This window comes from Triticum aestivum, chromosome 7D (assembly GCF_018294505.1).
Source record: "Triticum aestivum cultivar Chinese Spring chromosome 7D, IWGSC CS RefSeq v2.1, whole genome shotgun sequence".
NCBI lineage: Eukaryota > Viridiplantae > Streptophyta > Magnoliopsida > Poales > Poaceae > Triticum > Triticum aestivum.
The window spans coordinates 390,058,590-390,079,766 of record NC_057814.1 but is presented as its reverse complement, the minus strand read 5'-3'; the positions used below and the strand labels follow the sequence as shown (position 1 = coordinate 390,079,766).

Here is a 21,177-nt window from a genome sequence, read left to right as displayed (position 1 = left end):
AGAATATGTCGCGCACCTCATGTCCAAATGTGGCTACTCGATCAGGATTTGGAATTTGATCCATGATTGGCTGGGGATACAGTCGCAGGCGCCTGCTTGGGCTGATCTTCCATCCATTGAAAGGTGGTGGGATGCTAACAGACTTCTCAATGGCACAAGTAGGAAGGCTCTCAACTCTCTGAAGATGCTAATTTGTTGGCAATTTGGAACGAGAGGAATGCAAGGATCTTTCAAAACAAGGCCTCCTTACCCACTCACGTATTTTCATCCATCCAGGCGGAGGCGTAGATATGGTGTTGACGTATAATGTGTTGCCTAGTCTCTTCCATCAGATCGGTCTTTTGGTTGCATTGGCTAGAGCATGCACTTCTACATGGTATCAGAGCCAAGAGGTCTTGAGTTCAAGACTCGGCTGGCGCAATTAAATTGCAGCCCACTGTCGGTCCACGTTTAGGCCTGAGGGAGCCACACGTGAGGGGGAGTGTTGACGTATAATGTGATGCCTAGTCTCTTCCATCAGATCGGTCTTTTGGTTGCATTGGCTAGAACATGCACTTCTACAATGGGTGAGAGTAGGGGCTAAGTATCTAGGGAACCTTATTCCGGGAGAGTAATCCCTTTGTGCGTTATATCTGGCCTTTGTGGCCATGTAACTGACAATCCGTACTCTTCTCTGCTTAATTAATGAGATGAGGCAAATCTTTTGCCTCTGTTTAAAATAACATATCATGGTTGCTGTCATTCTTGGTCCACGGCCTGAAGCTGGAAACTGCTAGGCGATTGCATGCATGTCAAGACCTCGGCCTTCAGCTCCTCTTTTTTAATTTTGCCTATCATCGTCACTGGGAACGACCTACTTCAGTGGTGATATAATCTTGGCATCTTGAATCTGTTTCATAAAAGATCATGACAAATTCCTGGAGAAAATAAGGCAGTGTACATGCAGTAACGCAATTGATCCTCTAAAAGAAAAACCTAATATAAGTCGTCCTCAAGAAAATTCCTTCACAAATTGATCCAAGGCGGGGGCTATACCCCCACCCCCCACGCGCTCGACACATGTTGAAAAGCCAAATGAAGGTTGGGACTAGGGATGTTGAAGGTGCAGTGCCTGATCACATTCAAATTTGGCTCAAATAGACACTGCCTCGCGGGCATTCTCACCCATGAAGTAAATTCCTATTTCGGGAAGGCCAGGCCACCGCCCTTGATTGGTCGCGGCGCCACTTTTCTGTTTACACGGAGACACACTGAATACGCGAACCTTAAGGCTTCTAGCTTAGATGGTGCTATTTTTACTGAGACATACTAAATATGTCTCTGGTCTGTGTTATTTTCACACTTCTAATCTTGTATCATTAACATACCATGGTTGCTGCTATTGTTGGTCCATGGCCTGAAGCTACAAACTGCTACATGGTTGCATGCATGTCAAGATCTCAGCCTACAAACTAATATAACCCTATTAACATACCACGTACACTAGCTTCTCTTTTAATTTTACCCGTGGTGGCACTGGAACGGCCTATTGCAGTGGTGATATAATCTTGGCATCTTGAATTTGTTCCAAAAAGATCGTGACGTGCGGTAACACATGTGATCCTCGTGAGCAGGGCCAAATGGTAAAAGAAAAATCTAATCTAAGCCCTCCTCAAAAAAATCCTTCACAAATTCATCCAAGACGGGGGCCATAGGCCCCCCCTGCCCACAGCAGTGTACACAGCTCCACCTCTGCTCACGAGGGTCTAATCAATACAACACATAATTTTAGGATTCTATATTTTTTTCATATAGACTATTTCTTCGCTGATGACCGATACAACCGAATATCCAAAACTAGGCCATGCATGTCCGTACATGTAAACTCGTACAAAACTGAAACTCCATTGGAAATGGTCGGTGGAGAGAAGAATCCCACGTGATTGTCAGTCCACGGCCTGAAGCTACAAACTGCTATGCGGTTGCATGCAAGCCAAGACCTTGGCCTTCAGCTCCTCTCTTTTAATTTTGCCTGTGGTGGTCACTGGGAACGGCCTACTCCAGTGATGATATAATCTTGGCACCTTGAATCTGTTCCAAAGAGGATCACTGCAAGTTACTGGAGAAAAGAGTGTACGTGCAGTAATATACGTAATCCTTTAAGAAAAAGCTTCAAGAATATCAAATAAATATGTGCATGCCTGAAATAACCTAGTGACTACTATTATCTGCAGAGGGAGTAGCATTTTCTTTCATTTGTAGTGATCTAAAAGGTCTTATAGTAGTGATCTAAAAGGTCTTATAAAAGTTTACAGAGGGAGTAGCATTTTCTTTCATTTGTCTGCACTGTTTAAGACCTAATCTATTGATTGATTTCAAGTAGTAGGGTATGCTACTCCAAAATGCGGTAATTAAGAGGGGAGGGATTGCTAACCTGCTCAGATTTTTTATCCTGCAATACTCTTGAAGGATATGAGCAGACACTTCATTGCCTTCTCCTTGGTGCTCAGCTGTTGCATCAACCCATCTCCAGTCATCTCTGATGCTAAGACAAGCAACAATTTTCTCCCCAAGGCGACTATCCGGTACACCGAAAACCACAGCTGTAGCTACCCCTGAGTGTTGCGACAGCACTAATTCCACCTGCAAATATTTGAGATGTTGGATCATTAGGCATGGTTGTTTTTAAAGATGAAGAAACTAACACCTAATATATCAGCTTGAGAAGATTGAAGAGCACATCACACACACGAGTAAAACAGTAAGCACCTCTTCGGGGTAAACATTTTCCCCTCCGCTTTTTATGCGGCCTTTTTGTCGCCCCATGAGCCATAGTTTGCCGGTCCTATCTATCCATCCAGTGTCCCCGGTGTCAAGCCACCCATTCTTAACAGATTCTGGTGTATCAGCCGTATTGTTCCCCCAGTATCCAACCATTGTGTGCAACCCTCTTGTCAAGATTTTCCCCATTTGTGAAGAGCTACTGTTACTTTCATCTCTGTCGATTCGTATCTCGACAGGAGGTGATGGCTTTCCAACACAAACACCTTCAGATTGCTTGCTTAACTGGTTCTTGGCTTCCTGAAGCTCTGGGTTGTTGATACGCATGAATGTCAGCGATGAGCATGCCTCTGTCATCCCTGATAAAAACAAGTTCAGTACTCAGATAAGAGATGTGACTGTTAGTAAGCATAAAAATGATTACATAATTTTAATTTCTAAAGAAACTGCAGATAAAGTGAGGTGGCATTTGGTGGTAAGAACATATACCATAAGCTGAAAAGATCGCAGCATTAAAAAATAGGTGAGATGCTCCATTTATCAACTCATCCGACAACCCACCACCGCCGTTGAGGATCTTGGTCACCGATCCGCATCCTGATAGCTTATCTTTCCTGGCCAAGTACCGAAAGTCAACAACAAACTGGGCATTGTTAGACTTTTAGATTGTATTTTAGCACTATCGGTTACCGAGAATAGGACAGGAGGTCAGCCATGATTGCGGGAACGGTAATGAAACAAGTCACTCTGTGTTCTTGGATTGCTTTGATAGCTGATTTTGCGTCGAATTTAGGTATCAGGACATGGCAGCCTCCAGCCATCAGTGTGGCCAAGCATGAAGAGATCCCTCCGATATGGCACAGAGGGGCAGTATGTAGGTAGACCTGTGAACATACAATAATTATAAGAACCATTATTATTTTTTGAAATAAAAAGGCAGTTACACTCAAATAGCATGAAACTTAATAGCATCATTTGACGCCCTAGCGAGCAGTGCATGAAGTTGGATAAGCTAATGCAATTTTCAATAACTACAGTGGTACATGGATCCTGAAAGCATACATCATCCTCACCGTAGCCGACAACGGCGATTTTTGCAAGAGATTGAATGATCAAAGATGTATGGCTTATTGCTACGCCCTTTGGCTGTCCAGTGGTTCCTGAATCAGGACCAAACATCAATTCAACCTATGTGTTGTCAAAATGCAGGGATGAAAAGCCTCTAGCACTGCCGGTAAAAGGTTTAATACAAATCGAAGCCAAGAACCAGCCCGGAAGCTTTTACCAGATGTGAAGCATATTAAAGCGACATCCCTCGGAGCCGACACGGGCTCCATTTCCGCGGTTCCTCTGCAACTCCTCTTGACATGATCAACTGACACAACTGAAAATAACATGTCGAATGCAGAACATTTACAAACGCCGGTCTTAGATCCTGTAACGATCTATTTTGCGGTCAATCCAAAAAAGGAAAAGAGACAGAGGTATCTCTCCATCTTCTGCATGTACTTACAGTTTGCACCTTGGCCGGTGTTGACAGGATCCCCGATGGTGATGTAAAGGCAGATGGATGAGAAGCTCTGGCTCTCCATCAGCCGGAGCGCCCATGAGCTGTAAGCACCATCAAAGATGAACGCCGACGGCCGCACAAGCTCCAGCGCCTGCGCCGCCTCCTCGAAGCTCTAGACGAGAAGAAAGACGACGCCATTCTTTATTTTCCATTCTTCAGAATGACACATTCAGGCAAAAGGCCAGCTTCAAACACTCATGCAGCAATACGAGTTGGAGTTCAATTGCATTTGGAAGATTTCAGGTCATACTGTATGATGTAGTGTGGAGTTGTTGATTTGTTCATCTAGTTAGAGGAAGAAGAATGCTCTTACAGTCTTACCCAGCGGTAGTTGAGAGGGGCAACGATTGCTCCGATGTAAGGGATGGCCAGCAACAGCTCCATGTACTCAATGCTACAGATAATCACATGAAAAGTTGATGATACTGATGCAATTTCCATTCTCAGATTCGTTTCAAGTAATTTGGATACTGTTTGCTCTGTGTGCAAGTCCGTGGCATTTTTGGAGGGCGGAGGGTTGACTTGCGGAGGGCCAAGAACGGATGGTTGACTAGTAAATGCGAAATGGGGGAAGAAATGAAAGAGGCAGGCGATGTGAGCTGCAGTAGCCTTGTGCGTACCTGTTGAAGCCGACGACGGCGACGACATCACCCGGGCGGACGCCGCGCTCCAAGAGGCCGGCTGCCAGACTGCGCACGCCATCGACAAGCTGAGCACCGTTGAGGCGGAGGTCGCCGGAGACGGCGACAGTAGCGCCGGCCCGGCTGGCGAGGATGCCACCGAGGCATTGGGCGATGTGGCCACTTGCCATGAATGAATGAGGCGGGAGCGACGCGGAAGGGGGAGCTCGTGTCCCGAAGTGTATAGAGGATTGCGAATCCAATCCAAAAGAACGCTACTTGTTTGGCTGCTAGCACGCCCCGTCAGAGTCAGACCAACCGCGTTCGTCGACCGTTCGCATCGACCATTTTTTGTATTAGCTCGGACCTACAGTACTCCACCGTGAGGCGGTAAACAACAGATGAACCAACAAAACATTTCAAACAACTATCTGCACCACATTAAGTTCAGTATCGAACCACCATGACATAAATACCGGTTTACTCAACAAGGTACAATCCCACAAGACAACTCCCACAGTTCAACAAAATGCAGCTGTTGCGCAGCTCTCCGGGCAACGATAGCAAAAACAAGTAAACATAGCCATCTGCACACCATATGGAATTGCTCACAGGAGGTCAGTGACGTTGGAAGGTAACTCCACCATCTGAGCATTGCAGAACCTTTGGATGTCAGACAGGACACGCTCATCAGCACGAGCAATGAAGCTGATAGCAACACCATTCCCTCCAGGCTGTCCACTGCGTCGAACATGGCGAATGTATTGTACTGGATGTGTTGGCAGATCATAGTTGATGACAACAGGGACCTGCAATGTGTCGGCGCCACGAAGATCGGTGACGAGGACAAGGGATGTTCCCGCCCGGAGATCCTGGACCGGAGTTCGTTCTGGTGCCCACTACAGCACTTGCACTGTTTTCTTCGATCTCTCCATCAGTTCTTAACTCTTCAATGAACTTCGACACTTGCAGCAATGTAGCCATGTCTTCTGTAGCTTTTGGAATGTCTTCTGTAGCTCTCTCGGAGTTCGTTCTGGTGCCCACTACAGCACTTGCATTGTTTTCTTCGATCACTCCATCAGTTCTTAACTCTTCAATGAACTTCGACAATTGCAGCAATGTAGCCATGTCTTCTGTAGCTTTTGGAATGTCTTCTGTAGCTCTCTCGGAGTTCGTTCTGGTGCCCACTACAGCACTTGCATTGTTTTCTTCAATCACTCCATCAGTTCTTAACTCTTCAATGAACTTCGACAATTGCAGCAATGTAGCCATGTCTTCTGTAGCTTTTGGAATGTCTTCTGTAGCTCTCTCGGAGTTCGTTCTGGTGCCCACTACAGCACTTGCATTGTTTTCTTCGATCACTCCATCAGCTCTTAACTCTTCAATGAACTTCGACAATTGCAGCAATGTAGCCAAGTCTTCTGTAGCTTTTGGAATGTCTTCTGTAGCTCTCTCGGAGTTTGTTCTGGTGCCCACTACAGCACTTGCATTGTTTTCTTTGATCTCTCCATCAGTTCTTAACTCTTCAGTGAACTTCGACACTTGCAGAAATGTAGCCATATCGCAGGTCTTCAGTTTCTTTTGATGTTCCTTGTCTGAACAATCTTCCAAACCCGACATATGATCAGCTCCTGCTGAGCTTTCACTTGGGGATTGCCCCCCTGTTGCTGCTATCTTCGAGTTTGCTGTGGTCACTGCCATAGCACTTGTGCTGTTTCCCTTGATGTCTTCATTAACTCTTAACTCTGCAATGAACTTCGCCACTTCCAGCAATGTAGCTGTTTCTGTGGTCTTCAGCTCTTCTTTACATTCCTTGCCTGAGAAACTTCCAACATCCAAAGAACAATTGCCTGGAAAATCTACTCCAGTGCCCTCTAAATCCATTCCTTTATTCACTGTTTCTGGAGGTACCTCAATACCTTCTTCTCTTATATCAGCATATTCCTTCATGACGCTACCATTCTGTTCTGTGGTCTTCAGTTCTTCTTTACATTCCTTGCTTGAGCAACTTCTGAAATCCAAAGAAGAATTGCCTGTGAAATCTACTCCAGTGCCCTCCAAATCGATTCCTTTATTCACTGTTCCTGGAGGTACCTCGATACCTTCTTCTCTTATATCTGCATATTCCTTCATGACGCTAACATTCCGTTCTTCTACTTCCTTCCACTGCCCTTCTATCCTTCCTACTTTGTCTTCAATCATGAACTTGACTAGTCTAGAAGACCATCCAAACACAAAGTGGTAAGAGAAAGGAGCACCAACAAGACTTCCTAACGCTATCCTCAACCTAATAGGCTCCTTATCTCCACTTTCCAAACTTTCCTCATCCACCTCAAGCAGAACTCCAACTGCAGATGCCACTTGATATAGCTCCTTCCAGTTTCTATATGCACCTGGGACCCCATAGACCAAAAGCCACTCTTTGATCAAGTCAAGCTTTTCCCCATCACCTTCATCCCACATTGCTACACTGAAATTCACCTCCTTTTCATCCAGAAATGTTTCTACATCGGGAGGCTTTAAACAGCTTAGTAGGTCATCCTCTGAGTTGAAGGATGCTACGAAATTCTGTCTACCGTCTCTCCTTATATCCCAGTCATCAGTCAGCTTCCAGAACTTGTTTAGTTCAGTTTTCACTCTTGCCAGGTCCAAGTTACAGGTATTAGATGTGATCAGCAGGCAGTGATGGTAGAATTTTTCATTTTCGACAACTTCCTTTGAAGGTTGGATCATGTAGAATGGAAAGCTTGTAGAACGTCCAAATAGCTGGGCCACAGTACCCAGTTTGTCTTTTATCCTACATTGATCCAAATTGTGTGATGTCTCTTTACAAGCAAAGCACTTCTTTTTACTGGGTAAAGTAGTTGGTTCTTGCTCCGGCGCAGCCTTATTTTTTTACTATTACATCCCATCGCTTGTGTTGCAATCTGTACTTCTTTGGCGCTTTCTGGTACAATATGATGCCCTCTTGCTGTTTATATCAACCTATACAAGCACATATCCCAAGGAAAAAAAGAGAGAAATCAGGACCAGATCCTTTTAAAGAAATAAAGGCATGGAACAAAAGTGTGCTTGTTAGTTAAAATTAAAAGGAAGGGGTTTATGGACATATGGAGCATCTATATAATATGGTACTATTTGCAACCTAAGTACTGAAATAATGTATCGAATAGTGTCTTCGTTATAAATTTCAATATATTAAGGTAACCCGCGGTGGTCATGATGGTGGGCAAATAGAGAATATGCCGTGCAACCAGGTTCGATCCCCAGGGTGTGGCGAGGGTCCGATTGCATCCTTCAATTTTTGTTTATCGCATTAAAATCTTGAAAAAAAAGTACCGTGCACTTGGAAAAAAAAGTAGTACTAAATTTTCTACGAAAGCTCACAGAAGATCTCATCTCAATAATAGAAATGATAGCGTCTGAGAGACTCAATAACACCTAGAAAACATTTATCACACCGTGAAGATACTAATCAGCACCCGAACAATGATAAAACATCACTTGAGAGCATTAAACCAAACAGTGAAGTCATGCCATACAATTCAAATATAAAATGTTCGCTATGCACAGCCCGAATAAAACCTTATAATAAATCACAAAAAGAACGGTGGAGAGCGCCACCACGTGTCGGCGGACCGTTCAATCAGGTTAATCTACGCCGTCCCGGACGGCCACAAGACCAAATTGCCATGTGATGGTGACCATCAGGCCCCAGCCCTGTCCCCCCCTCCCAAATAAAACAGAGTAAATAAACCACAGGTAGCCATCATCAGATCAACTAATGGCCCCCATTAGCCAAGCAATCATTTTGTAGCATAGTCACACAAGGATTGCCCTTCTTACTCGATCGTGCGCTACGGAGGTTGAGACCCCCCGGAAAACGAAATGGAAAATGAACTGATGTTGGTAGTAGGAGGGTATGCGAGTTTGTGAGCACAGCGTGCCGGTCGGTGAGGTCTGACCTAGATCGATCGAGGGCCCTCCTGCGCTTCGGAAGACGAACGCCGGCGCAGGATGAGGGGCGGCGGTGGGTGCCACGGTTTAGGGCGAGCTAGGGTTTTGAGGACAGGGACGGGGCGGCGGACGATCAGGGCAGGCAGCACTGGCGTAGCCAGACCAGGCTAACAGAGGGTGGCCAGGGTTTTTTCTTTTTCTTTTGATTGAGGAGTCAGAGGGTGGTCAGAGCAGTGAAGTCCACCCTGGAATTTTGCAGCCGAAAGCCCATATACTTCACCCCTGTACCATTTTCTTCAAGAAAAAAACCAGCATCCCAACTAACACAAGCGGCCAAGCCCATAGCCCAGGTTGGCCTCATGGCTCCTCGCTCCTGGGTTAGGCCAGCTCGATGATCTCCCTTTCATCCCTCTAAATATGGATGAACTAATAAAAGCTTCACGATTTAAAAAAAAGCTTCATGAGATTGTTTAAAAAAATTCCAAGAAACGGCTGTAGCGGTGTCCTGCACCCGGTGGTTTTCAGAGGAATCGGAGCCACATAGTCTCCCCAAATGAGGAAAGAAGTTAACTTAATTTAATTGTTTTATAATGTTTGTAAACTTGTAGTTGTGTTGATCGATTACTATGGGTTTGTCCGATTAGGAATTGACAAATTGAAGATTTAATGTAAAATTGTTGCAAAATGAAGAGGACCAAAGATATTATGTCTCTTTTGAAGCTCAACATGATCTTTTCTCCAAAACGAAGGAAGAAGGTATAATTGAGACTTTGATGGCCATGAGAGGATGTTATTATTCCTACAAATAAGATGTAATTGCTTCTTTTCTGCATGATTAAGATCTAATCGTAAACTCCTCAAAAGAAAGATTTAATCATAAATTTTAATGTGCTTTGAAGATATTATCAGTATGTGCTTTTGACAAGTTATACACTATTTTATTGGCATGTAGCATTTGGGGGGGGGGGGGGAATTGTTGTCTTAGACCACCCTGACTCGGAATCCTAGCTACACTACTGCAGGGTAGAAAGGGGATGAAGCGAGGGTTTTTACGGCATTTGAATTGGAGGCGACTCATAGATTGTAGTAGGCTCGTTAGTCCAATTTTGGTAAGAAAAGCTAACACCTCTATCCTAAAATGCCGGGGAGGGAGAAGGTAGAGCTTCGGCGTACCTCCACAACTAGGATGGCAGCGCACGGCGGTAGATCGGCTAGGAATGTTGAGGGAGGCAGACAGGAAATTTATTTGGTCTTGATTAATGTAGGGTGATCAATCCATGTCATTGGCGTCAATGGACTAGTGATGTGATAGTCGACGCCGGAGTGGAAATTGAACACCACCCTCCCCCCCCCCCCCCAGTTATGCAAAGGCCCTCGGGATATCTCTACTATATAAAAAAGGCCCTCGAGAAGTCTGGATATTCTTTCATTTCGACCCTCCCTCGTTACTGATGTACTGCAAGGCCATTTCTCTAAGTGTTGGAGAACTAGCCCTCTTGCTCTAGGTACTCTTTCTCTAGATAGTATTTGCCACACCCAAGTGGTCTGATGAACTAGATTCAGAAAACAAGAACTGAACTCACAGAACATAGCTAATTTGGGGGTCGATTGCGAGGAATTCTTAGCGAGTTTGTATACACATATGGCCCTTCCAGGGACACTGGCGGCTAGGGTTTACTCCAAAGCAAAGAGAATGAGCTCGGAGGTTCTAGAATCCTAGCTTTATAGCCTTACAAATGAATGGAAGAAACGAAAGAAAAGTAGCTTGGCAGTTAAGCATTGTAGACCTTTTTGCGGGAAAGGGAACAACGACGCGTTCGGGGTCCTCAACCGTCCGATGGCCGATCAACATTTTCTCGTTCTCCCTTCTCTATGAAGCGGTAGGTAGACAGTAGCATGTTCGATGGCAGATGTACGACCCAGAGTGCTTCTCCCCAGAAGAAAATGGTTCAAACCTAACTGAACTCAGTGGCATGTGTTGCTTTCTTCGAAAATAGATATGCATGTCCTGACAACTCCCCCGGACAACAGACTTATCCTCAGTGAATGTTGCATATTCCCAAGTGGCTTCAGACTCTGGTAAATTGAGCCACTTAATGAACCACCTAACCACTGGAATGCTAATATCCCCCTGAGATCGAGGTATAAGTGTGCGTTCCAAGAGCTTCTCTGGATCCAGCAATATTATTCCATCCTAGTTGATGAGAGGTAGTCGAGTAGTAGGTATTGCTTTGGGGGATAAATGCTTCTTCAATTGGGTGACATGGAAAGTACGATGTGGCTTCCATTCAACCGGAAGGAGCAATTGTAAGAAACTTTGTCAATTTTCTCAAGAACTCTAAATGGGCAGTAATACTTAGACTAGAGCTTCAGGTATTTTTGAATGCTGATAGAGGTGTACATGTAAGGTTATAATTTAAAGCCGTGACTAGGGATCATATTGGTGTTTATGTTTGGACACATGTAATTGGGTTTTCTTCGAATATCATATTCAAGAACCAATACAATTATAGCACAGAAATATAAACTTAATTATGAGCATGAGAATATAATAATACATTTACTGTTGTCCCAGTGGCATATTTCCAACAGACCCATCCTAACAAGTAAAATAGTGTATAACTCTATGGCGAGATAAGGTACCAAAAAAGATCGGGCTTTATCTTTGGTGATTAGAAAAGTACACATTACCGAGAGCGGACATACGACATTGCCCAAACATGACCCAAATGGCAGGTGCACATCACATGGGGAGAAGGACTCTTGGAGGCACTCTCTCATCGAATGCAATGTTATGTGGTGTGTGGGGGCATTGGCAGATGAGTGCCTGGTAGAGCACATAAGTATGTCGGCTGAGTACTCCCCACGCGACTTCATCAATACCACAATTGAGACATTGGGACCACAGGGACGTGTGACATGTTGCGTTACCTTGTGGTCCATTTTGTTTGCAAGACGTAAAGCTTTACATGAAGAGATCTAGCAACACTCTTTGTCGGTTCATTCATTTGTCCAGAGCTATGTACGTGACATTGAACAGGTAGTACATAACAACAGGGAATAAACATTCTATATCAGCGGTGTTCGAGGAAAATCGGGTTGCACCACCGGCTGGAGTGATCAAAATTACGGTCGATGCACCAGTGGGGAAGAACCAACATAAGGATTCAATAGTTGTTGTTGCAAGAGATAACAAGGTTGTCTATAAAAGAGCCTCAACAATTGTTCTTGAGGGGAGCGAAAACAGTTGAAGTCTCAGGTTGTAAAGAATATGTATTTCTCACTATGGAGATCGTCGCTTGGAAGATTTTGGTAGCCAGCAATTGTCAAGGAGCAGTCATAAGCCTGAAAGAAGGAACTAAAGGCGCTTATGTCCATATCGTATGTGGCATCATAGAGAATTTACTCTCTTTTCAGAGTGCAAAGATCATCTTTGAAGGCCGGTCATCAAACGAAGGAACACACTCTCTATCTCATAGGTGCATCCATGAGGCCGCACGTTAGCATGTATGGCTAACCCACCCCCCGAGGTGGTTTGTCTCCTTGTAATTTTGAACTTTAAGTAAGAAACATGTTAAGTTTTTTCTTAAACATGGGTTAATTTTTTTGAATTTATTTTAGGATTTTCTATGTTCAGAACTTCGTTAGAGCATGTACAACCGAATACATCAAATCCGGGCCCTCAAACGTCCGTGGACGTGATTGGGCACGTCCACGGACAGTGACCAGTCACGCCTCAAATCCATATTACACATGCATCGTAAACTTCTGATACAGCTGGACATCCGGCTACTACATCAATACATGACATCTGACTACCAAAATTTGGCATGTTCTACATACATACTAAGGTATGGACAAAGATCATCCACGGTTGCCCTTGCCGGCTCCCTTGGCGTCTTTCTGATGGAAGTAGCGCTCAAAGACGCAATATGGATCAAGTCGGATCTCCTCCTAGCCAGAGTTGTCCGTCCCGTCACTAACGTCCTTCTTCTCTTTGGGGGCATTCTAGCCATGGCACGGATTGCCTGGACTTGCTCTCGGGCGAGGGCGTGTGTGTTCCTCCTTTGTCGATTCTAGAGGGTGCGGGCAATGATGGCTTCCTCTACCGCGAAAGAGCGCGCCGTTGCATCCGCCTCCGCCACATCAGCAGCAAGGAGGGCCTCGCACTCCCATGCCCTCTGCTTGTTACGATAGGGCACATTAGTCTTGTAGCACTCATACACCGGCGGACCGGGGATGGGGTGGCAGACGGACCTCGAGCCTCCAACCCCGGTGGATCCGAGCGCCTGTTGCACTCACGCAATGGATTCGTGTCGGCAGATTCTGACGTCGGTCAGGCGCACTCCTCCTAGGAGCGGCGGAGGGCCATGTGGATGGCCATAGCCTCGTCCAGCTCACATGGAGGGACGCCCGAGTCAACTGATCAAGAGTGGTTGGAGTCAGATCCACTGCCCGCCACACCGGAGATCGCTGGAAGGGAGCTTGGGGCGAAGTGGAGTGGCTAGGGTTTGGTCCAGAGAGCAGATGAGGACAAATATATGTGAGGTCGGGGCGGGCCAGCGTGAGCTGGATCAGACGTGGCGGACGCACCCGAGCCTCCCCATGTCTCCCCAGATTTGGGTTGGATATGAGCGGTGTCGGTTAGCCCGAGCGTTTGGCGTTGGTATGAGATGTTCGTCTGGGTCGGGGTTTTTTGACCGGGTCGTCCGCTCCGGCTTATAGGGGGTTTGAGGATTCTAGTTGTAGATGCTATTAGGACCCCCAATATAGCACCAACATCAAATTTGTTCGCTCTCTGGAGAAATGTTTTGTTCGTTACTAGGGAAGGATCCATCGAACAAATTTGTTCGGCATGATCGCGACTGCATTGCGGGAGTTGGGAGTGTTTTGGCAAGAGTAGAGGCTGCTCTCACCAAACTTCAGGCTGTGTCAGTTGTGTCTCTATTGCCTGAGCTCTAGGTCGGTTCTGTACATGGGGAAGTAGGCCTCTACGGAGATTTCTCCCCTCGTGCTACATCCTGCCCGTCGCCACTGCGAGTCGTGACGATTTCTTCCGAGAGCGAAGTCGTTATCGAGGCCGTAGCTCTAATGGTACAAATTATGCCTGAGCGCACAAGTTGCCTCTGTCTATGAAGCATATGCAGGTCGAATCGCTGGCGACCTCGTGTGAGGGACATGATTCACCTATGTCATGTGAGCAATCCGAGGCGCTTGAGTCAATCATGTCGGTGGTACCTGTGGCTGCTGATGTTGAGATGGTCAGTATGTTGGCGCATGATCCTTTGGAGCCCAACCAGTCGCTCGCCTTTGTGGACAGTGGAGGTTCCGACGTTGCGTTTACCCACTCGCACGTGATCGTTTGGTAGGTGGTGTCTGTGCGTGACAAGGTTGATGGGATTCTCTTTCTAGATAGAGCTTCTAGCTTGCTCGCATGTTTAGAGTCGGCTAACCCTGGATCTGGCAAGACGATTGTGTAGGAGGCTCTCAGGAGCAAAAGAAAGAAGAGTGGCGCCACAAGAAAGGCGTCTGCAACTGCTTGATGAATGTTCATCGGTCTCTTGGATTGTCCTTATGGCTTGACTTGTCTATGTGGACTTGATGGTGTCCGCGGTCTTCGGCTGAGGTACTCTCATCACGGGTTTCTTTATGATGTAGAAGTGTAGGGGTTGGTGGGTATGGTTGTCAGGTTGGCCGTGCGTTTTTTGGGTTGCATGCTCTATGAAAAGTCCACATATTCTTGGTTTGTATTGGTTTCCATCCGGTTTTACGTTAATTAATTGGGCAATTCTCTTTTGATTAATTAATTCATGAGGCAAATCTTGCACCTCCATTTCAAAAAAAAAAGAACAAACACCCACCTCGAGCGTCCGTACATGCCATTTTTGCAAGAAAAATGGTAAATCCTAGTTTGTACTGAGATTAAAAAACCCAGTTTTGTCAGTGATCAATAAAAGTCTAGATTTTGCCATGCTATACAAAAATTGCAATGGTCCAAATGGGGGGGGGGGATAAATTTGTCATGATAGAGAACTAAAAATCCTAGTGGTTCAAACCAAAAATTGTCATCGAATCTAAAAGCAAATTTTGACATGGTTAAAAGGATCTTTTTTCATGAAAATGCACAAAAAAGGAAGTCATGGCAATTTGCATGTGTACATGGTGGCAAAAAAATATGGATTGCAATTTCTATGGCATTTTTACTATATACGTGAAGACATAAAAATTGTGGATAAAAATTTGCCATCATGTGAAACACAAAAAAGTGCACCATATATTGTCTACTAGTAATTGCCATGTCTCGTAAAGTAAATTTACCATGGTCCGTAGAAGCAAAAAATTCCATGAACAGTGCGGAAAGCAAAAATTTCCATGAACGTAAACTATTTTTGCCATGGCAATAGAAGTACCATGCGCCGTAAAAGTAAATTTGCCATAAGCCATAAAGTAAATTTTCCATGTATGTTAAATTAAAATTGGCATGGCAATGAAGGTAAAATTGCAATGGAAAAAAAGGTAAATTTTCCATGATCAAAATAAAATAGTAAAAAATGGCATGGCAAAAAAATAAAGTAAAATTGACATGACAATAAATGTAAAAAATGTCAGCGCAATAAAAGTAAATTTACCATGCTACAAAGTAAATTGACGTGTTACTAAAATGGTAACATGTTTTGAAGATAAAAAATTCATACATTTGTCGTGTGGCTATTCCAAAAAGTGTTTCAAATTTTGCTATTATGTATAAGAAACTTTTTCCAAAAAAAAGGCATATGACCATTCCACATATTTTTTTGCCCCATGGTATGCTCAGTGTACTCGATGATTGTAGACTTTGTTTCTTGTTCATTTGCCATGCTCAATGTACTCAAAGTAAAATTGCCATGGCCAATTTACCATGGTCCCATGAAAAGCAAAAAAAATGCCATGAGCTATTAAATTGACATGTAAAAAGTAAATTTGCCATGACAATATAAGTAATTTTGCCATGGTATCTGGTGTAAATTTGCCATGGTAAATAAAAAGTATATTTTGCTATTGGCAATAGAAGTGAAGAATCCCATGGTAGTGTAGTGAAATTTACCATGTCAACAAAGGTAAAATTTCCATTGCAAATAAAAGGGTAAATTTTGCCATGCAAAGAAGTGATAAAAAACAGACATGTCTTACACATAAAAAATAGAATGTTGTCATCTTAACATGATTCTTTATTTTAGGGTTAATGTCGCCGCTTTATTTAACTACCTAACAAAGCTAGGAATGTCATCCGAAATTACATCCAACACAAAATCTGGGGAAACCCCAAACCAAACCTTACAAAGTTCATCCCCTACTCCTACATTTGCAGATTTATGCGCGGCAACATTAGCAGACCTACAAATCCAATCCACTCTGAAATCTGAGAAGGAACTCAACAAAGACTTAACATGATTGTTTTGCCATGTGGACATTACAAAAAAATAGTGTAAAATTTGACCATCTGACAAAAGGTTGAAAGTTCATAATTTTATCATTGAGGACATTAAAGAATTCGTATTCTGGGGCCTATGAACCAACGAAGCTTAAACAACGTCTGAGCTTTTGTGACATCCATTTCCATCTAATGATTTGCCTTGAAGGTTGTCATGGATACACACAAAAGCTAAAAATTCAGGCATTTCAGCAGTATGAAGTAGGTGTGTGAACAGGACGAGCAGCAATCTCACCGAGTCTGTGATCCCCAAAAACGACGTTGCAGCGGCGGCCGTGGATTTGGAGCTCCTCCAGATCCCCTTTCCCCTCCAAAACAGCAGGGCACAATGAAATCGGCTGCACGGCGCGGACCCCCCGACGAAGCGTCCCATCATATTACGAGGTGTCAGTTCCCGACTTGGAGCATGGCGATCGTGGTGACGGTACTCATCCCTGCCTGTCAATCCCTCACACGCCTCCGCCCCCACGGCCCAGCGGCAGCCGATGCGGTGGCTGGCCGTCGAGCTCGCCAGGACGTGATGGTAGAGGAGTGGTGTTAGTCGAGTTCGCCAGGACGTGATGGTAGAGGAGTGGTGTTGAAAGAGTACACGATGTCACAGAAATCGCTCGCTAGGTTGACACGCCAAGGCTTGCTTCAGCATCGGTGCATTCCATCCAACGGCCAAACCAGCGCTCGATCCCAAAAACTTAAAATCTGACTTGCACAGATACCATTATTTTGCTGTCTGAACGGAGACATCGATAAACAAGCCTACTTAAAATCTAACGAAGTGAATCCCAGCAAACATAAAAGAGAGAAGCACAAGCAGAGCAATGCATATAGGTAACTAAGTGCATGACATAACGTTAACATATTCGGATACACACTAACAAACAGCATAATTAATTCTTGTTCAAGGTAATAATAGGACTTGGAAAACTTTAGTGTTCAACACTAAACAAAACTGGCGACTTGAAGGACGGCACACAGCTTAGTCGTCGAACAGGCTGAATCCCATCTCGCCATCTGATTCCTCCTCGGGCTCGTCCTTCTTCTCCTCCTCCTTAGGGGCAGCGGCGGCAGCACCACCGGAGGCAGCAGCAGCAGGGGCAGCAACGGCAAACTTGCTCGGGTCCTGCACAGCAGAAGAACACATAATGTGTCAAAAACTGACATGGAAATGCATGATTCAAAATTAGGCTATAGTAGGAAGAACCATGCGATCATGACTAGCTACGCTAACAATGATGCAGTTGCTAATTAATATGATGAAACATGTGCCATCTGAGATGGCATGTCATGTATTACACCAAGATGACTCTACTAAAGACACATCTCACACACCGCAAGATTACACAAAGGAGACAGGAAGAGGCTAACACAATCCAAACATATGTACTTGTTAAGCTCCAGAATTGGTTAGAAAAGAATAAATGGCATGCTGATCAGTAGCTCAACACATGACTCTAAACTAAATAAACACACAGTTCATGCTATTCTTCAAGACAAATTCTAATGCATGTTTCTAATTAAGAGATCATAGTGCTAACAGAACATTGCAGAACAAGAATTACCTTGAGGTACTCCTTGATCTTATCGGCATGGTCATATGAGTAGTCTGTCTCCAAAGCAACCGCAAGAACATTCTTGTATGCGTTGAGGAACATGTGCGGCGCAGCAGCCATGGTGGGGTATGAGATCGCCAGGGACAGTGAGGCAACCATGGAAACACCAGAAGCAAACTTGTCCATCAGGTCTTCCTCAGTAAGGTCAAGAACCTCAGGGCTGAAGACAGACCCACTGTCATAGACATTGCAGATGACCAGTCCATATGAGAAGGGGCGGATACCAAGCTTGGCAAGCAGGGCAGACTCAGAGGAGCCCACCTTGTCACCCTTCTTGATCAGCTCCACTGGGATAGTAATTTCCACAGTACCCTTGTTAATCTTGGTGGGAATGTTAAGCACCTAAACAAGACAGCACAGTTAGAACTTGTGATAAAATGTGATTGACACAAAAGCATCCACTGAAACGTGTTATCAGCAAATGCTAACCTGGAAGAAGGACGTCTGGGAGGGATCCAGACCAGTGTTGCCAGGGGGAACCACCACATCAACAGGTGCAACTAGCCCAACACGAGCAGGAGCGCCAACCTGCGCGTAAAGAAACAAGACAAGAATTAACCTCAGATGTTCTAAACTTTAGGACAAAGAAATCACATAAAAATTAAGAGATGGCATTAAAAAAGATAGCTTATACTAAGAATAGAACGCATCAACTATACAATTTTATACCATTTGTTATCTAAACTTGCCAATTTGACAGAATGAATGGAACTTTGACATACATACTTGTTGCTAGCAAACAGCTAAATTGCACACATAAAAGCATGGCAGCATTCTGATTCGGTAATAATACAATGGTACTGCTTCACTAACATTTGTGTAACTTAAATAGCATTTGTGCGACATACTGATTCATCAGGATAATAGAACTTGACTAGCTAATTTACAATATTCTAAACTTAGGCAAGGGCATCATCAAATACAGGAATAATAAACAGACCACATCCGGGGGGCTACATTTCTAGCGATACATGTTGCTCATCACGGACGTAGGGTATCTCTCTCCATTAACCGCAATATATACCAGCAATCCACCACATAATAAAGCAGAATAAGTCGAGGGCACAGCAGATCCGGTCTGAATTTTACCTTGTACTTGGCGACCTCCTCGCGAACCTCCTTGAGGTCACCCTTGGTGAAGATGAGGCCAACGTTACCCTACAAATAGGAGAATCCATCTCAGCACAAAATTCGCGGCGGAACCAACAAAAGAAAAGCGGGGGACGAGTCCGGCGGCTTACGACGAGGAGGTTGCTGAGCTCAAGGAAGTCCTTGTTGCCGGTCTTCTCCGAGTGCACCTTGATGCAGCGGCGGATGAGGGTGTTCTTGCCCATGAGCACGATGGAGTCGCCGCGGAGACCCTTGCGGATCTCCTGGAGCTGCTTGGAGCCGACATTGTCGGCGACGGCGATGAGCACCTTGGTGTACTCCTCGAGCAGCTGGCAGAGCTTCTGGTCGTACGCGATCTTCTTCTCGGCCTTGGTCCTCTTGATCGCCATCGAAGCAGCTACGAGATGGACGGAGGCGCTAACGCTAGATTGCTAAGCCTGTGTGGGGGGAGAGAGGCGAGAGGATGAGGACCAGGCTCGGGAGAAGAGCGAGGCGGACGGCTTGCGGCGGCGGCGTCGCTTTAACCTAGGGTTTCGTTGCTGAGGGGTTGGGTATTTATAGCTGCCAGTGTCCTGTGGCTTGCGCTTGGCTAGGGTTGCGATGCTGAAATGGGCCGGATGGGCTTGCTGAGCTGCTTACAAAATGGATGGGCGCTTCGGCCGAAAAAAATAACGGGCCTGCTAAACTATTCTCTTTTTTTTTTCAAATACGCACGAGTGTGCGTATCATTCATTAAAGAAGAAAGAGGGAAGACTCCCAAATCCACGATTACAGCATATAATTACATGCCGGGATTTACGACACCACCAGGCAAACAAGTCACTACTCATGATCTGGCCCACCGTCCTCTGCATCAAAACCTGCCGTGTTGTGTTGCCTTTCATGAGGCCAGCCCTAACCCAGAGAGCACCCTCCTCTCTAATCCTAAGTAAGACCGCAGTGAGTGACGGGACAGCCCCATTAAACACGATGTCATTTCGGTGCTTCCAAATACTCCACATCCCAAGTAGGCATTTAGCGCGAGTGGACTTCCGATGGGCAGAGCAACGATCCTGACGAAGACACCAATCGCCAAGGCCTTCTCCATCCTGGGGCTCGAAGTCAGGCCGGCCCGTGATGCTCCCCATCCAATGCCAAATCTGCTTAGCAAAGACACAGCCAACAAGGAGGTGCTGAATGGTTTCGTCATGTTGGTTACAAAGAGGGCAGGAATCCTGGTGAGGTAGTCCACGGCGGGCCAGCCGGTCCGACGTCCAGCATCTGTTCTTGAGGGCAAGCCAAGTGAAAAACGGCATTGCAAGGGCACCTTCGACTTCCAGGTGAACGCCGCTGATGGGGAGACCACACGCCCCATGAATCCTGCGGCATAGGCAGATCTAGCCGAAAACTGTCCGTCCTTCTCCCAAGACCATGACACCACGTCCTCAACGTCATTCAAAAGCTGTCTTCCGGAGATTAGGGTCCATAACCGCATGAACTCGTTCAGTGCTCGGGGCAAAAGGTTGGGGCCAAGGTCACGAACCTAGCTGTCATTGGGTAGAGCATCGACGACAAGCTTTGATCTTCTAATCCGGTCCGGAATCAAGCCATGTACTGTGGGTGCAGTCTCCTCAATTCTCCAACCGTCACCATCTAGCATCCCAGAAAAAGGTAGACTTGCCATTGCCAATGGTAGTGTGTGCCGCCGCATGAACTAAGCCCAGTGCTTCTGCCGGAACATGGATGTTAAACTCAGCCCACGATCGGGATCGGTCCGCACGCTGCAGCCAAGCCCATCTGGCTCGCAGGGCCCTGTTGAGCCATTGCAGATTCGGGACCCCCAAGCCACCCCACCCCCCACTTGGGCGTGCACACAACATCCCAAGCGACAGCGCAGTTGCCTCCTCTCGCATCTTTTTTACCGCACCACAGAAAACCTCGGCAAATCTTGTTGAGGGCCACAAGAGTCTTCACAGGTAGATCGAGCACTAACATGGAATGGACTAGGATTGCACAGAGCATAGATTGGATTAGAGTAGTCGTCCGCTTTTTGGCATAGTCGCCGCCTTCCAGAGAGGCAAACTGTCGCCCAGACGATCCACC

At 45.5% G+C, this 21,177-nt stretch overlaps 3 protein-coding genes across 3 annotated transcripts; all 3 read right to left on the bottom strand.

Moving 5' to 3' along the window:
• Positions 1-1,716: 1,716 nt before the first annotated feature.
• Positions 1,717-5,369, bottom strand: LOC123167290 (2-succinylbenzoate--CoA ligase, chloroplastic/peroxisomal). Its single transcript, XM_044585127.1, has 10 exons — positions 4,951-5,369; positions 4,652-4,724; positions 4,274-4,442; positions 4,046-4,144; positions 3,823-3,920; positions 3,451-3,644; positions 3,250-3,374; positions 2,749-3,119; positions 2,414-2,622; positions 1,717-2,070 (listed from the first exon to the last, which is right to left on the bottom strand). The coding sequence occupies exons 1-10, from the start codon at positions 5,139-5,141 to the stop codon at positions 1,944-1,946; spliced, it is 1,656 nt and encodes a 551-aa protein (XP_044441062.1). The 5' UTR covers positions 5,142-5,369; the 3' UTR covers positions 1,717-1,943.
• A 22-nt stretch (positions 5,370-5,391) lies between these two features.
• LOC123167289 (uncharacterized) lies at positions 5,392-9,095 on the bottom strand. Its single transcript, XM_044585125.1, has 2 exons — positions 8,916-9,095; positions 5,392-7,935 (listed from the first exon to the last, which is right to left on the bottom strand). The coding sequence occupies exon 2, from the start codon at positions 7,681-7,683 to the stop codon at positions 5,737-5,739; it is 1,947 nt and encodes a 648-aa protein (XP_044441060.1). The 5' UTR covers positions 7,684-7,935; positions 8,916-9,095; the 3' UTR covers positions 5,392-5,736.
• Positions 9,096-17,176: 8,081 nt separating this feature from the next.
• Positions 17,177-19,631, bottom strand: LOC123169837 (60S acidic ribosomal protein P0). Its single transcript, XM_044587703.1, has 5 exons — positions 19,227-19,631; positions 19,075-19,143; positions 18,415-18,513; positions 17,935-18,327; positions 17,177-17,495 (listed from the first exon to the last, which is right to left on the bottom strand). The coding sequence occupies exons 1-5, from the start codon at positions 19,482-19,484 to the stop codon at positions 17,352-17,354; spliced, it is 963 nt and encodes a 320-aa protein (XP_044443638.1). The 5' UTR covers positions 19,485-19,631; the 3' UTR covers positions 17,177-17,351.
• Positions 19,632-21,177: the final 1,546 nt, after the last annotated feature.